Source organism: Ammodytes marinus, assembly GCF_949987685.1.
Source record: "Ammodytes marinus genome assembly, chromosome: 20".
NCBI classification, from domain to species: Eukaryota; Metazoa; Chordata; class Actinopteri; order Uranoscopiformes; family Ammodytidae; genus Ammodytes; species Ammodytes marinus.
In genome coordinates, this window is record NC_137224.1 from 18,034,093 (window position 1) to 18,050,390 (window position 16,298).

The 16,298-nt window shown below is 41.7% G+C and overlaps 2 protein-coding genes across 2 annotated transcripts in view; one reads left to right on the top strand and one right to left on the bottom strand.

The window, feature by feature from the left end:
• Positions 1 to 797: 797 nt before the first annotated feature.
• Positions 798 to 4,367, top strand: sox8a (SRY-box transcription factor 8a; the record flags this gene model as incomplete). The annotated part of the gene is made up of 3 exons (XM_080049468.1): positions 798 to 1,213; positions 2,898 to 3,127; positions 3,631 to 4,367. 3 exons carry the CDS (start codon positions 798 to 800, stop codon positions 4,365 to 4,367), a joined length of 1,383 nt encoding a protein of 460 aa, XP_079905594.1.
• Positions 4,368 to 9,151: 4,784 nt separating this feature from the next.
• The window catches only part of LOC307266657 (arf-GAP with dual PH domain-containing protein 1), a 25,044-nt gene continuing 17,897 nt past the window's right edge, over positions 9,152 to 16,298 (bottom strand). Inside the window, exons 5-11 of the mRNA XM_080048730.1 lie at positions 15,947 to 16,059; positions 15,649 to 15,795; positions 12,161 to 12,244; positions 11,849 to 11,911; positions 11,167 to 11,238; positions 10,370 to 10,598; positions 9,152 to 9,273 (exon numbers count right to left, since the gene is read on the bottom strand). Of these exons, the coding sequence (XP_079904856.1) occupies positions 9,245 to 9,273; positions 10,370 to 10,598; positions 11,167 to 11,238; positions 11,849 to 11,911; positions 12,161 to 12,244; positions 15,649 to 15,795; positions 15,947 to 16,059 (737 nt within the window). The 3' untranslated portion in view covers positions 9,152 to 9,244. The remainder of the gene's footprint in view (positions 9,274 to 10,369; positions 10,599 to 11,166; positions 11,239 to 11,848; positions 11,912 to 12,160; positions 12,245 to 15,648; positions 15,796 to 15,946; positions 16,060 to 16,298) is intronic.

The following is a 16,298-nucleotide window of genomic DNA, read 5'->3' on the forward strand; positions in this document are numbered from 1 at the left end:
GTTCGGAGACTCCACGGTCACGTGACCAAACCCTCGCGGAAGTGCATATTATTAATAGCCTATTGTTATTGTATTACATATTTGTAATTGTATTAACAGTTTTGCAAAGGTATTTTCAGTGGTACAGTGCAAACATATATATATATTTTTTTTTGTTCACTTAATTTATTTTTTATTTTGGTTGTTGTAGTAGATATAATTGCTTTTTAACGAGCCTGTTGAAACATCTGGCCAGGAACTGCAGATGATAATAGCCTTTTGGCTAAATCTGGCTTATTTACAGAAATGTATATTAATATGCACACTGTCCCTTTTAAATAAAATAAAGATACTGTATCACATAATTACTGAATACATTTGAATAAAGAAAACATTTTTTTTAAATGGTTGTAGCCAGCTACGTACTGAAGGGGGAGATAATTTAAAGCACGTGTTTACAATAACTGCAGTTTAGTTGTCAATAACTACAGTATGTACTGTGAGCGTATCCCTTGTAGGCCTAAAATATCAAAAAGGACACGAGGGGTGGAGAGATGCAAAAGAGTAACGTCAAGAGAGTGTCAGTAAGTGCTCAAATGAAAAGGCTGGCCAAATCTAGTCCGGCTGCATGTGGAGGAGGAGGAGGGTGCAAAAAGGAATGGCCAGTTCAAGACAAGACCATTGGTAGTGTAGTAGCCTACTAGATTTTGGGGTGGAACAGAACAGCTGCTACCGAGGCGTGCGCATTTACGCACTTTACGCATAGTTCTCCGGGCGACACCAGACCATATAGTAGACTACTTTTTAACCATCCAAGAATGACAGAAGAGAACAAGTCCTTGACTGACCATCCGTGCAGTCCAGCGGGCAGCGACAGCTCCATGTCCCCGCATGGATCGGATTCAGAGTCCCCGACCTCTCCAGCCGGGTCGGACGCACAGGAGGCAGCGCTGCGCCCGCCCGGGATTACGCATGCGATGGAGAGCAGCATGGAGGAGGATGAGCGTTTCCCCGCCTGTATTCGAGACGCGGTGTCGCAAGTGCTGAAAGGTTACGACTGGTCACTGCTACCGATGCCCTCTCAGGGGGACAGAGGGCTGAAGAGCAAACCGCACGTCAAACGGCCGATGAACGCGTTCATGGTTTGGGCGCAGGCGGCGCGGAAGAAGCTGGCCGACCAGTATCCTCATCTGCACAACGCCGAGCTCAGCAAGACCCTGGGCAAACTGTGGCGGTGGGTAGCCTACTGGAGCTCAGCTAGAGAGCGTCAAGTTTGATGTGCATTTAGTCTTACAAGAACTGTATCTGAAAATTACCATAGTTAGTTAGGTGTTTCCAAGCCAAGATGCCTTTTTTTCTACAGTAAATGTCAATCCAATTGAATTGAACCTTTTTGAAAATAGGCGTATAACTATTCTGATGAAATAACAGTTGACAATCAATCACACTGGAGGAATTACTTAAGCATTTAAGTTGTGGCAACTAATCACTGATTTAGTAAAAATGGTTGTTATGAAAGTAGCCAGGTGTGGAATTAGAAGGAAGAATAGAGCCTACAAATGAGAACATTAAACATTGTTTAATAAAAAGCAAATATGACAAGTATAAAGAAGCATTACATGAAAGTTGTAGATTAGTTAATTTACCTAAACGTTGTGCTATAGTAACCTAAGCAACAATCAGTTACATCCCCACCACATCATGAGGCAAATCATTGGTCTCACAATTAAATAATTTACTCTTAAATGCATAGCCGTCCAGTAAAGTTCTGATGTACAGTATGAAGGATGTTTTTTTCCTGTTAAACCTCATGGTGGCGATTTTGTCTTATTGTTACAATTGATAAATGCAGACAAACTGATGAAAAGGTGTGTTTCTACCAGCTGGTTGTCACGTTGACATGATGGCGCAGCGCATGGGTGTCATGTTTAGTGCAGAGCAGCAGTCTGACAACAGCAGCACTGGAAATGAAGATGTACCAAATGTCGCTTATCATAAGGGAATCTATTTATGTGCCAGTAATGAATCAAATCATTTACAAGCAGCACTTTAGCAGGAAAACACCAATGCTAGCTGTGACTATATGAGCTCTGAATGGGACAACGATCAGGATACCAAGCAAGCTGCTGTCCAAAGAACTAATGAGGGAACCCAATATATAGTTACAGTAGCTCATCTTGACCTTGCTGACATAAACACGGGAATCGCTCCTGTTCTGGACAATCTAAAGCCAGAAGGCTTGAGCTACAGCTGTTCTGGCCATGGTTGAGGAAATTAAAAGAGGTGCCATGAGCTTCCAAAAGCTAACAGCTGCTCTATAAGTCTTTGGTTTGTCCAGAAACAGAACCGCTAAAGCTGAGGAACTCTGAAGATAAACTTGACAAGAAAAAGGTTTTCAATACATGTCTTAAAGGTGGAGTCAGAGATTCCGGATAATGCTTGTTGTCAAAATCACTTTTGTCAAAATCAGTGAATATGTACTAGGGTTCTGCTACCTGTGTGTGCACTGAAAATAATTCTAGTGTTAATTAGCTCTTAACTGATATGTAAACAAATGTAATCTACACAAAGGGGGCCCACAGAAACTAAAGAAACATGTCCACTTACAGAGCCTAGGTTGTGTATTAACACTACATTTTTCAGCGCACACCCCGTATGGACAGGTAATATTCACTGATGTTGACAAAAAGTGATGTTGACAACAATCATGCACCAGAATTGCTGACTCTGCCTTTAATCTGCTGCATCTGTTGTAATATTTGAAAGAAAAAACACCCATAGGATTATGACATCGGAAGTGCACACCGAAGATTATGTCAAAATGTGTATCCAATTTGAAATTAAAACCATAAAGCTAATGTACTTGCTGGTATTTAAGAGGACCTTCAATTATCCAATCAATCTTGTCTCTTTCGCAGACTTCTCTCCGAAACAGAGAAGCGTCCATTCATTGAGGAGGCAGAGAGGCTGAGGCTGCAGCACAAGAAAAACCATCCGGACTACAAGTACCAGCCTCGGAGACGCAAGGGCAACAAACCAGGTCAGGGGGAGTGTAAGTCCGGACCAATCCAGCAGCAGCAGGCCTTGTTTAAGACAGAACCAGGGACCGCAAGACTGGCTGACAATCATTACCATCCAGACAGAACAAGTGAGATGACCAATACCATTCACAGCTTCATTTCGATTACCTTTATTTTTATTAAGGTGAGACTGCAGGTTGAATAATTTACTCCAATTTGGCAATATCTAACTAATTGTGTAAATCTGCATTTAGCAAACATCTAGATGTTGGATAAAGTCAGGGTTCTTCTCATTCTTCCAACATGAGTCTCCAAAGATTTTGTACAAAAGATTTTGAATATAATAATTATGAATAGGTCTTAAAAATGCATTTCTCAGCATGTTTTTAAGAATAAATTGTATCATAAATCAGGCAAAAAACAACAACATATGAACAAATCCTTCTGTAATTACCTTCAAAATAGTGCTAGGGATGATTATGGAAAGGCCAGTTGATGTAAGTGCTTTAGAAGTTGAGATTTTGAGATAATTGCCGGTAGAGATAGTTTTAGGCTATAGGAGAACTATTCACATCTTTTACCTCTATTGCTTTGGAGCTGAAATATTGTTTGGTGTTTCCTTGGTTCCCAGGTCAGTCTCACGGCCCTCCGACACCTCCCACTACCCCTAAAATCGACCTCCTCGTGGGGAACAAACACGAGGGTCAGCGGCCTGTGGACACTGGCAGCGGCACCATAACAGCTCCTCCAACCGGCCGTCAGAACATTGACTTCAGTAATGTGGACATCTCAGAGCTCAGCACTGACGTCATCAGCACCATCGACGGATTCGATGTCCACGAGTTCGACCAGTACCTCCCTCCCAACAGCCACGGATCAGCTGCACTCACCCCACCGGAAGCCTCCCACGGACCTAACAACAACTCTGGATCCTTCATACTACCCAGCGTCCACTCTCACTCCCACGCCATTCACACTTGGACACCCAAAAACGGGTCTTCCAATGGGCTGCCACCATCGTCTTCTGGTCGTGGGCTACATGAGGACACCAGCCAAAAACCTCAGATCAAAACTGAGCAGATGAGCCCAGGTCACTACAGCACCTCCACCCCTCCTCCGCCACCGCCGCCACAACCCTGCCCTTCCTCCAGCAACCACCAACAATCTGATTACACCGACCTTCAGAGCTCTGGTTTCTACAGTGCCTTCTCTGGGTACCCTGCCAGTCTGTATCAGTACCCGTACTTTCACTCCTCGCGCAGGCCGTATGCCGCACCGCTTATCAACAGCCTGGCCTTAGCTCCATCGCCACACAGTCCTCCCTCTGGCTGGGAGCAGCCCATCTACACAACACTCACCAGGCCCTGATGACGGGGAAGACCCCTAAAAACGTTTGGTCTTGTGGACAAAAAACTTTGTCAGAACGGTGACCTGTTTCAAGGACTTATGTAGAAGGAGATCTGATGACCCCATAATCAGTTCCTTAGGCTTTTAATTGTTCAGACTTTTGGAGGACAGTTAATATCTGTTGTTATAGCTTCAAATAAATTGTATTTTGCAGCAATATATTGTTACATTTGACTGTTCATTTTCATGGAAACAAATTCTTAAGATAAAGATTTTGTGTTTTTTTCAGTGAAAATGAGAAATTGCATTCTGTATGAGTCTGTAACATTTAGATAAAAACTGAAGGTAAATCTGAATTATTTTCCTTCCATAGGGCAGAACTATGTGATGCAGCGATTGTAGCTCCTCTGTACAATGTGACAACACCTAGCCTTACAGCTGGAATACTTGTTTATTTCTTTGGCAACTTGAGGGCAACAGAAGCAAGTTGTGAACACGACACTGACATTTTGTGATCGGTTTATTTGAAAGGGCGAATGTGTTAGCAAACACTATCTTAAGTAGTTTCTGGTGGATTCCTACTGAATGTAAACCCAACATTCACTCTTCTTTTTGCTCTGATTTTGGTCTCTACCAACTCCTGAACCAAACCAAACTTTGCTAGGTTACCTTTTGGGCTGGTCATAGCAATTCCCTGTAGTCTTCGCATAAACCCTTTGGAGGTTCTGCTAGGTAGATTGATCTAATTTTTGACAAACCAGACTAGCTGGTAATCCCATTTCCTGTTTTGATGCTAAGCTAATCAAAAGTGTCTCCTGGCTCTAGCTTCATATGTTTAATGAACTGATAGTGTAGTCAATCTTCTCTTCTAACTCTGGGAAAGAAAGCAAACAAGAGTATCTCCCAAACTGTCAAACTATTTAGAATGATATACTTCCATAAATCTGAACAAGGGTGAAAATGGAAGTTATGAAGTCCTACAAATCATGTAGATTCAAATCTTGTATCACTGAGGCCATTTACTCCCCTGGTAGGGCTTACTGTCGACTTGTTCCTCTCTGCTGCTTCATTTCCAGTTTGTGTCCAGCCCAACAGCTGCTCCTGCTGGCTTTTTCCTGTGAGAAGATTAGCTAATTTCACAGTTCCAGCTCTGGCTGGAGTGTGGGCTTCAGGGCCTGATGGACAAGGCAGCTGTATTGGGTTTTTTCAGGCACTGTAAATAAGTTCAAGTAGGCCTAACGCTCCATCGACATTGACATTGACAAGAAAAAGGCTTTGAATTACTGCCATGAATCGAGTCTCACGTATATGTGTTACTTATCTTTTTAAAGGCATAAACAAGTTTTACTCAAAGAAGGGTCTGAACCCAATTGTAAATGTAAAATAACCAACAATTAAATAAGGGTTCAAACCAAGCAGCAGGTTCAGCATTAATAGGTGTTGGCTACATGTGCCATTGCCTCACACGCCATATTATCTTCAGGACAAACACGGTGTCTGATGCATAGCAGAGGTCCCAGCCCGATTTTAAACACTTCCTGTGTTGGGTCAGAGCTGTCTGCTGCAGCTCACTGGCTCACTGTTTGAGCCGTTTACCATGACAACCTGGTTGCCAACGACAACAAAACGGCCAGACAGAAGCAACATTGATGTATCCATAATTCCGTCAGGTCCTCTAGCCAGTGTGTGCATGTGGAAGTTTGTCTAAAGAGTGGTGAGATCCTCAGGTGACATTCACACCATCAGACCAGTTCATACTTTGTCCCACTCCCACCTAGTCATGGGGGGATTTTGTTTTTACAAGGGACTGATGAGCGCCATCTGCTGTAATATAGAATGAGTGAACAGGTTTAGCTCTTTACAAACAGGAAAATATACTTTTGCAATGACCTTCTCGGAAGAGGTAGGGGACGAAAGGAAAGGAGAAAGCAATCACACAAGTGTTCGGTCACCCAGTGCCTGCAGGACAACTACTGTGTTCCTGGAACTCTACTGGATGGATGAACACCAAACAATTATCCCTCATAACATCATGTTTTGATGGTGATGGCGGAGAGCGCTGCCACTGTCAAACACTCATAGCTGCAAAATATCCCTTCAGTTTAGATGAGATCAGCTAACTGTGGGTAGACCCATATGATTCATTCATGATTCATTTTATACCTCCTTAAATGGTAAAAGAAAAAAGAAAAAGAAGGCCTAAAACCTTTGATGATCTCTCATTTATAAACATATTACAAACATACGTATAAATTACAGGTCGGGTTTTCTAAGGAGTTACACATTTTTGGAGTCTAGCTATTCTCCTTCACTCCCTATATCTATAGTCTTTATGCAAAGCCGAGGTGATTTTGCCTCTTGGCACAAACTCTATATTAAGAGTTTGGTGTTTTTAGAAAAGCAATTTCTGAAGACATTTCAGTGTGAATGCTGAAAGGCTTCAGATAGACTGGATAAGTGAGTGTTGAATAAATAAGAATATTCATGAATTGGAGTGAAAAGTTGAAAGATGTTGAAATTTAAAACAATTTGAATGAAATTGTAATAAAGTTTCTAACTTAAAATATACAAGACGGAAAAAGGTTGAATCATTATGAATGTAGAAAAGCCTGAGGCTAGACTTGAAAGTTGAACATTATGAGTCTGAATTTATATATTAATCGGATTGAAAATTTTAATTCTGTTGAACTTTAAAAAGGTCTTAGGGAGTACTATTGTCAATGTGAATAAGTGGCATACAGCCTTTTCTGTCTCCAGAGGGAGCTGCATTAAATATATTAAGTGCTCTCAAGTGACGTCACTTCAGTCATCGTATGTTGGAACTTAAAGGACTACAAGTTTGAAAGAGAGAACAATCTGGCAACTAGCTTAACACACCCAAAGACCTGAGCGAAATTGCATTGTTTGGGGTGCATTGTGGGTAATGTAGGCACCCGGTTTTGATAGGGAAGAAAGATATGTGTAGAAAAAAAAAGAATACATCTGATTCTGCTGCATCAATGTTGATCCCTTTTTTATTGTACTTCTCAACAAGTGTTGCCAATATGTCAAACAATTACTTGAATGTATCTTTATCACTATCAAAAACATCTGAAAACTTCTGATGAATTAATTCCGGTTCATTCTTCACTCTGGTTCAAGGATAAAATGTTACACTACATGAAGATTTCACTTTAAAGTGACAAGATGTGAGCTGACAGAAGGGCCCCATCTGCTGGATAAATGCACTTCACTGCACTTTCATCGTAGCATTGCCTTCACAGTACACATGCTCAGGAAGGATAGGTAGGTTTGACTGGCATTAAAGGATAACTCTGGTTTATTTCAACTTGGGTGTTACATTTTATAGTTTATCAAAATAACACTATCACTACTTAAATATTTGGGGTTTGTGCATTGTTTGTGGCTAGAAAATGCTATCATATGTTGCATTAGTCGATAAAATTACATTTGCCCCGATATGAGATGAGATTAAAAAGTGTATAAGTTAAGACCCAAGGTTTAATACACTGGAATTATCCTTTAAAATCAACCTACCTCGAGCTGAAAAGTAGCATATTTATACAGTATGCAGTCCTAGACACATATATGTATACACAAATGTCTCAAACACTGAGGGCCAAATCAACCACTGCCAATTGATTTCAGGCTCATTTGTCTCAATGTTACGATTTGTATAATGAAAACAAACCATCACCATGTTTTAAAGATGGAGTCTGCGATTCTAGAGAATGATCATTGTCCAAATTACTTTTAATAAAAATGTGCATATGTACTAGGCTGTGTAGCAATACCAGATACATTTTTAGCGCACACACAGTACGGACAGGTAGTGGATCGTGAGGAGATATTCACTGATTTTGACAAAAAGTGATTTGGACAACAAGCGTTCTCTAGAATTGCTGACTAACACCTTCAAGGGTCAACACAACAATGTGTCTTTTAAAACAAGACGCAAAAAAGGTAAACCAAGTGTTATATAAATTACAATCCTGTCACATTATACAATCCTTTTAAAGCAGCGATAACGGTCTACGATGAATCACGTACGTTCAACAGTACAAATAAATAAAGAGAACAGGCTGTCGTGTAGAGGTTTTGAAAGAACCCTGTCTGTGTGCAGAACAGCCCCCCCCCCCTTCCCCCAGCCCCTCCAGCTTAGTCAACAGCGATGTTGATCACTGAGAGAGTTTTGGCTGTTGGGTGTTAATGCATATTTGTTGTTAACAGCACTTTGTAGGTTTCAGGTTTAACAGGGTATATCAACCTCACAGCGTCCTCAACGAAAAAGAAAAAAAAAGTCCACAACTCCACCCACACACACACACACACACACACACACACACACACACACACACACACACACACACACACACACACACGGTAAGCCACTGTCATCAAATCTGTACATTCAATAAATTAACAATGCATTGTCTTTGTTAAGCAACCAGCGAAATGACTCTAGATTACATAATTACATTAGATCACAGGTAATAGGATGAACCGTTCACGAGACGAAAAATCTGAGGGAGGAGAGGTTGTTGCAGGGAAAAGGGTCCACACGGCGGAGGATGGGAAGGATGATAATGTATAGCACAAGGTCGGTAAAGGCGTAGTAGCGATGACATCATCCACCCCTATCTTGCCCCATGATGGGCCTTCGGTCCCATTAGGGTTCAAGGTTTCAACGCACAGATAGGCATGAGTCCCTTTCTCTCCATCCTTTTAAACTCACATCGGACCATCCCAAGACCACCTCTCCTGCACCCCCCCCAACCCAACCCAACCCCACCCCACCCCACCTCCTTCCTCCATGGTCTGTGGTCACGCATTGGGATCGTCTCTGTTATGAATGAGACTGGGCCTGGTCCAGCTGAGATAATGGCTGCCTGAGGTCTTCAAGGCTTGTGTTTGAAGTGGGCCTCCACTGCAAAGAAGCACAAAGGAGTTACACGTATACAGAGCAACAGGAAAAGAGTTCTGTTCTTATTCATTTGGCACAGTTTCAAACAGCGATACTAATGATTTGTATTAAAGCTGCAGAGAGACAATATTTGTCCTCATCAAAGTCAAATATGCATTCACTGTTTGTTACCCTTAATTTCCTCCTAAATAATTGTACACGCATCACACGTTCAGAACTGTGTTTAACCTTAATTTAAAGCAAATGTAAAGGTGGAGTTAGTGATTCTGGAGAATGCTTGTTGTCAAAATCCCTTTTTGGCAATATCACTGACTATCTCCTCACATACTGTACCTGTCTGTATGCTGAAAGAAAAATCTGGTGTTAATACAGAGCCTAGGCTATGTAAACCGGTATGTAAACAATCGGTACATAAACAAAGGGGGCCCATTGTAGCTAGAAAATGCAGCAATCTTGACTTGACAGCACTGATGTTGACAAAAAGAGATTTTGACCACAAGCGTTCTCCAGAATTGCTGACTCCACCTTTAATACCAAAATACCTCATTCAAGAGTTAAAATAAAAGGCTAATCTTTGTAAACAAAGTTATATAAGTTGTATTTTTAACATTGTTTCTCAACAAAACACAAATCGTGTATCCTTGAGGCCTAATCATATGCATGTGCTTTCTCAAAAAACAAAAAAACATAAGCAGAGCTCATTTCTGAAAGAATTCGAAACCCACTATGTTAACAATAATGCTTGTTTGCTTGCAAACTTCCTTCTGCTTGCTTTCAATGGTGCATTGCTACATTTTCTGGCACGTTAGTCCCATTATCGTCAAGCTAGCATGAAACCACTTGCAGGACTGTGTATTCGTGTCAACTGCATGTATGCTCGGTTGGTTGAACTATAAATAAAAAACATGGTTTTGTTTGTACCGTGATGTTTACTGCAAGAAATTAATAATTTGCAGACCCCTTCATAAAAACAATGCCGCATTGTGGTACCAGTCAAAAACACCCCACAGGGTACCTTTAAAAATATAAACATCAGTTCTAGAGCACTGCCAATAAATCCATTCAGTATCCAAGCGAAGTTTGGAGTTTTTCCCTATACCTGCATATTCCTGTGGCCTCATTGGCCGATTGATGATCCTCTGGAAGGTGGCTATCCAATCGCGTTGCTCGGCCTCGGTCTCACAGGCAAACAGGAACTTTCTCTCGGGCGTTACGATGGTGATGCCGTGGTTCCAGTGGTAGCCCTGTGTGGACGGGGGCAGACCGGACAGCACCGTGTAGCTGTTCTCCTTACTGCCGATAAACACCTCCCCACGGGCATAGGCATCCTGACAGACACATAGAGAGATCCAGGCTGAATCCAAACCTGCTATTATTTTCTATTCTAATTTATTTTCTATCATAATGTATTCTTAGTGACATGGTGAGGTTTACCCACAGCCCCCACCCCCACGGGTTTCTGACCTATCCAGCACTCACACTCTTTTCTATTGCCATGTGAAAGATATATTTGTTGTGTTTTATGGTGTATTGTTTTTTTTAAATTTGTATATGAATGTGTGCAAATCATTGAAATCCAATATCAAATCGAATCATCTGGACTTCACTGTATGTACAGTGACGTGTTTAATTAACATTATCACCTCATGTCTGCAAGAGCACAGACTACAGGCCATTCAAAGGTGAACTATGTAACTCTGGGTGTGTCAGAGAAGAGGACATTTTTTTTCTAAGGTATATTCTCATAACTGAACAAACAAACTTTCCTCACATGACATTTGGATCCCTGGAGCGCTGTTTGAAGTTAGAACGCTAGCTGAAAAGTTACTGTTTCCCTAGCAGCAGGGCCCACAGTTTTTTAAAGGTTAGCGGAAGGGCGCATGTCTCTCTTCTTACCAGCGGGTCTTTGAAGTACATGAGCCTTCTGTCATCCATAGTGAACCACCTCTTCTTGAAGCCCTCTGTGTGCTGGAGGAGTGGAGAAAACAGAGAGGGAGTCAGTGCACAGTAAAACAGTATCAACAACACACTGAATCCTTCACTTTATGTTAGGTTAGAACTTAATATATATGAACGGCTCGGCAACAAAAAAATTAATATAAAAAATGAAATACAATATAGAAATACAGGTTTAAGTATATGCTACATCAAGTATATGAGATGGCAATGGTTTCTAAACCCATCCCAGATAAATCTAAAGGATTATGAGGTGATTAACATAAGAGTAAAGCTGATATACAAAACAATACATTTTCCTAATCAATCCCTTATATTTGCGATTTCTTGTTACATACTATATGGTTTTAACCCTTCCATGCCTCAACCTAAATGAATGGATTTTAACATTCTTAAAACGAGAAATCACACAATTGAATGTATTGCGGGTCGTTGCAAGTCAACATCGCTCTTCACTGGAAACATCATTCTACGCTTGAACCTGCGAGTCACGTTGGTTCGGATGTGGTCGAAAAAAAACAGAACTGTGAAATGGAGGTGTAATTATATTGTCTCCCTCGATTTCACGTCGGGATCCAGCAGCGAGTAGGCCTATAATATATACGAGTGAAAAACCACAAACCTTTGGACCGGTTTTCTCCATAAAGCCTTCCCTCATGAAGTTACGGGTCAGTTTGGGCACCAGCTGCGGCCGCGCGGAAAAAGACAAAAGGAGTTGTTGGTGGGAACACTCCATACAAATCTGTTAACAATCAATAAAGCAGCACCATACACACAAATCCTGACAAAGTACATCATTCCCGAATTTCCCCCTTTTTCTTGGTTTAGGATTACGTCACGATCAGGAAAAGCCTTGGACTGTTCATTTTTAACCACAAGAAAACCCTGTGATTCAATCGGTCACCCCCCCTCCCCCACCCCTCTCCCCCCTCACCTCCTCGTCACTGGCTCCGGGGAAGGCCACCTGTAAGTAGTGGAACCTGGCCGCTCTGATAGCATTGAACCAGTCCACCATCTCCTGTAAACAAAAACCAAACAAAAAGGAATTAGGAAAAAAACACCCTCGCCACATGTCCTGACTGTAGTTACTAGGGGTGACCTTGAATAGTCAACAATTCGATGGAAACAGCCTGATTCGCCCACCAATCCAACCAGTCGAATAGTCACACAATTTGATTATGAAACAAGGATTGTAAGAGCCATAACAACGCATAATGTAATTAAATGCTGAGCCCGTAACCTAATAACTTGTTTGCCCATAACATAACAACTTATTACATGTTGGTTCACTTATTACGTGCCTATTGTGGTATAAATATCAGCCTATTAATACTATGCCTACTGTTAATAAATTGGAATCAACCCATTTGGAATCAACCCATGAGCTTTTGATCAATCTCCTTAGTGTGTGTGAATGGTGGGCTAAGTCACACTAAAATAATTATTCTAAAGTCAAGAAGACAAACTGTGTTGGGGTTGTTATATGGTGTGGAAACAATGTAAGCCAATGTGGCAAATGAGAATACAGATCACTAGGGCAGTAGGGGAAAAAAACATGATTTAATGATAGGTCGAAAATAGGCAAGATTCGGCCAATCAGATTTGACTATGTCAATTCTTAGTCTGGGACACACCTAGTATTCACACAGCATCTATTTACTGTCTGTATTTTGGTGTCAGAGTAAATCATGGCAAGGTTTAAAACAGTCTCTTTTTTTCTCTCTAATGCCAGTGAAGGTATCTCTCCCTCACAGGAAGGTGCGTTCAAAGGCATCATTGCAGTGGGGATACTGCAGCGCTGTCGATAACTCCACCACCACAGGACCAGAGCGACTGTGACACCAAATGAACTCATTCTGTCACAGCCTGCAGTAGCGCCACTCAGCCAGCAGGGGGAGCAGTAATGCTATCACCCTGATTCACATTACACAGGAATCTCTAAAAGGCTTCATCCAGTCAAGAGGATTTAAAAAGGAAATTATCTATAAATTAATTACTGTTTATTGGCCACTTTGTGTATGGGCGGCACAAAATGTCTGTCTCTATTTTCCTATCATTAGTATCTAATTACATAGGCCTCTCCTTGGAATCTACATGTAATGGAAATTTTGCGACCCACAAAATGAAGTGTTACCATAGCGAGCGACTTACAAATAATTTCCTAAAAGGTTTACCCTACACACTAAACAACACAAAACCTTAACTACTACTTTACTGTTAAAGGTGTTGTCAGTAATTCTGGAGAATATTTTTGTCAAAATCAGTGAATATCCCCTCATGATCGGCCACATGTGCGTAATGCATGCACGCAAAAAAAAAAGCCTAGGCTCTGTAAACAAGCATGTTGCTAGCTACGGTGGGCCCCCCTTTTTTACAGAGCCTAGGGTGTGTATCAACATCAGATGTTAATTTACAGCGCACACACACACACAGCACGGACAGGTAGCGGATCTTGAGACTTTGACAAAAAGCCTCCTCCAGAATCACTGACTACACCTTTAATACGAGGATGAAACAAAGAATAACAGACTGTAAAATGCATCTCAGTCAGCCCAACATGTGGAATTAATTAATATGCAAATTTAGAATGTGTACCGCATTGACATTTGGCAACTAGGCTCTAACCTCATCGCTTCCCCACGGACGGGAGCACGAATAGCCAGGCACATCAGACACTGGGGAGTGACTGTAATACTAATAAAGATGATAAGGTACGCTCAGACTGAGGGTGTGGGTTGGGTGAGGGGGGGAGGAGGTTGCTTGTGAAATGCCTTATGAACAGCAGCAAGTGACAAAAGCAAAAGTCACACAGTAACTAGCTTTCAGGCTTATGCATCGTTAGAGTGGACAGGCGTTCCTGTCAGGGAAAGGTCATTGCCACTCAGGGTTTCAGCCAATGGATTAACTACAAAAGCCGTTCGAGACAACAAAGGCTAATATCATGAAACCAAACTTAATTTCCCATTAGCATTTTCCCAGTGCAGTCTGTTCCTTGTAGGTCATAAACACAGTTTCCAGTTGTGCTGGTTTTGATCTTTGAAATGAAACAATACCTCTGCGGTTTGCACCGTGGCAATCGCAGCAACTCCCTTCGCGCTTAAAGTGAAAGCGCATACCTTCGAGTTACAGGTGCATTTCCCCAGGACACCCACTATGAAAAAACACGTAAGGCCGCTAAGTTTGTCTGCTCTGTGCTACTGTAGAAAAATGTAAAGATATAAAAAGGCTCATTCTTAGGCAATAAATAAATAACTTCCATTATGAAAAATACCAATACATTCTACACACTGTAGCTTTAAAGGAATATAGCCAGCACTTCAGACCTTCAGAGGCACTGTCCCCGCCCCGCCCAGTCAAAACAACACAGAATATGTCACTATCCAAATACCTTCCGTCTGCACTGTAGCTACCGAAGCCACTGAAACCACACATTAACATATACAGGATAAAAATGCCCAAAGGAAATGAATTATTAAGAGATATTTCCAACTCCAAGTGTGCTAAGTAAAGCAGGCAGCATGAATATTACACAACCAACCCTGTATTAATGTCATCTTAGACTAGACAGGGGAGCATATGAGAAGTACGTCACTGTATTGTAGAATCTAAAGGACAATACAGTGGTGATGAAGAGTTGACTATGGCTTTGTTTATACTGAGCGGTGCAGTTCGGTTTCGGCACGCATTTATTTGCGTTTCGACTCTCATAAGTAGGAAAGGGTACCAAAATAAGCAACACACTGCAGTCCATTGATTGGTCGACAGAAGTGTGTAGTCACCTCGGCAACAGTGAAGAGTCTTGTGTTTAGGGAAAACTATCAGCGGGAAGCTTTTTGTTTATTGTGTGGTGTTTTTCCTCCTCACCAAATTAATCAGCGGGCTACACTGTGCCACGATGCTATAGTAACGTACTGCTGTGGCCAGCGCTTTTCAGCAGTTCTGATCCATAGACTGTATATACTCTGATTGCGGCTATCACCATCCGGCATAAACCAGTAGTGGAAACGCAAGCCAGAACTAGGGTTACCATACCGTGCCGAACCAAACTGTGCTTGCTTCTCAGTAGAAACAACTTCCTGTTTTATCTCCTGTTTAAATGTAGCTAATGATCAATGTTTTTACTTGTTTTATTTACTCTGTGCCTATCAAGTAATGTTGTATTAATAGTCTTTAATTTCTGAATGTAATGTGTTGCTCTGTCTGTGATTTGTGGGGAGGGAAGGGGGTGGGGGTGGTATTGTTCTGTTTTCTTATTGTATTTTAATTGTATATAGGCCTACTGTAAAGCACTTTGTGTTACCTTAACTGTGTATGAAAAGTGATATACAAATAAAGTTTGATTTGATTTGATTTGATTTGATTTGATTTGATTTGATTTGACTTGATTTGAAATTTGAGCCGTGTGTGTTTGGCAGCGCATACCTTAGCGTCACTGTGGTAGACGAAGATGTTCCTTGTGCTGTTGTCTTTCAGGTAGGTGATCTGCAGGCCACAGGGGTTGCCGATCTTGGCCGGCTGGAAGGTGGCGTTCAGGGTCTCCACTTTCATCACCGCTTTGGGATCCCTGGCCTTGGGCGGAGAGAGGGAGGGAGACACAAGTAACAAAATAGGCTAGGACGCGTTCAGAATGTCGTATTTCTAGAGAGCATTGACTGCCTTTATTCAATTGGTGCATTTGTGCAAACAGCCTATTGAGAATCGGTGGCACTGTCTCCCTTACGTCCTGCTTGTTGAAGTATTTCAGCGCTCCCTCCCTCTCCGACAGGATGAACTTTCGGCTGAGAAACTGACCGTTGTCTCTTCCTCGTTTCCATAGAAACCCCTCTCTGTACCCTGGGCAGAGCGAGAGAGAGAAAGAGAGAGAGAGAGAAAAAAAAGAATGTGTGTGTGTGGTTTGGAGGCTGGTTCTCAAAAAACCTATTGGGGCAGATGAGTGATTAAACGGAGGAGGCATTTATAACAGGGACAACGGTAAGATGTTGGAACTCTGTCTGGTGTAAGATGATATGTGAGTTTAGCTGAAATCAAAGATGCTTTGAAATCTCATTAAGAAGAGAGGAGGGGGAAGTAAA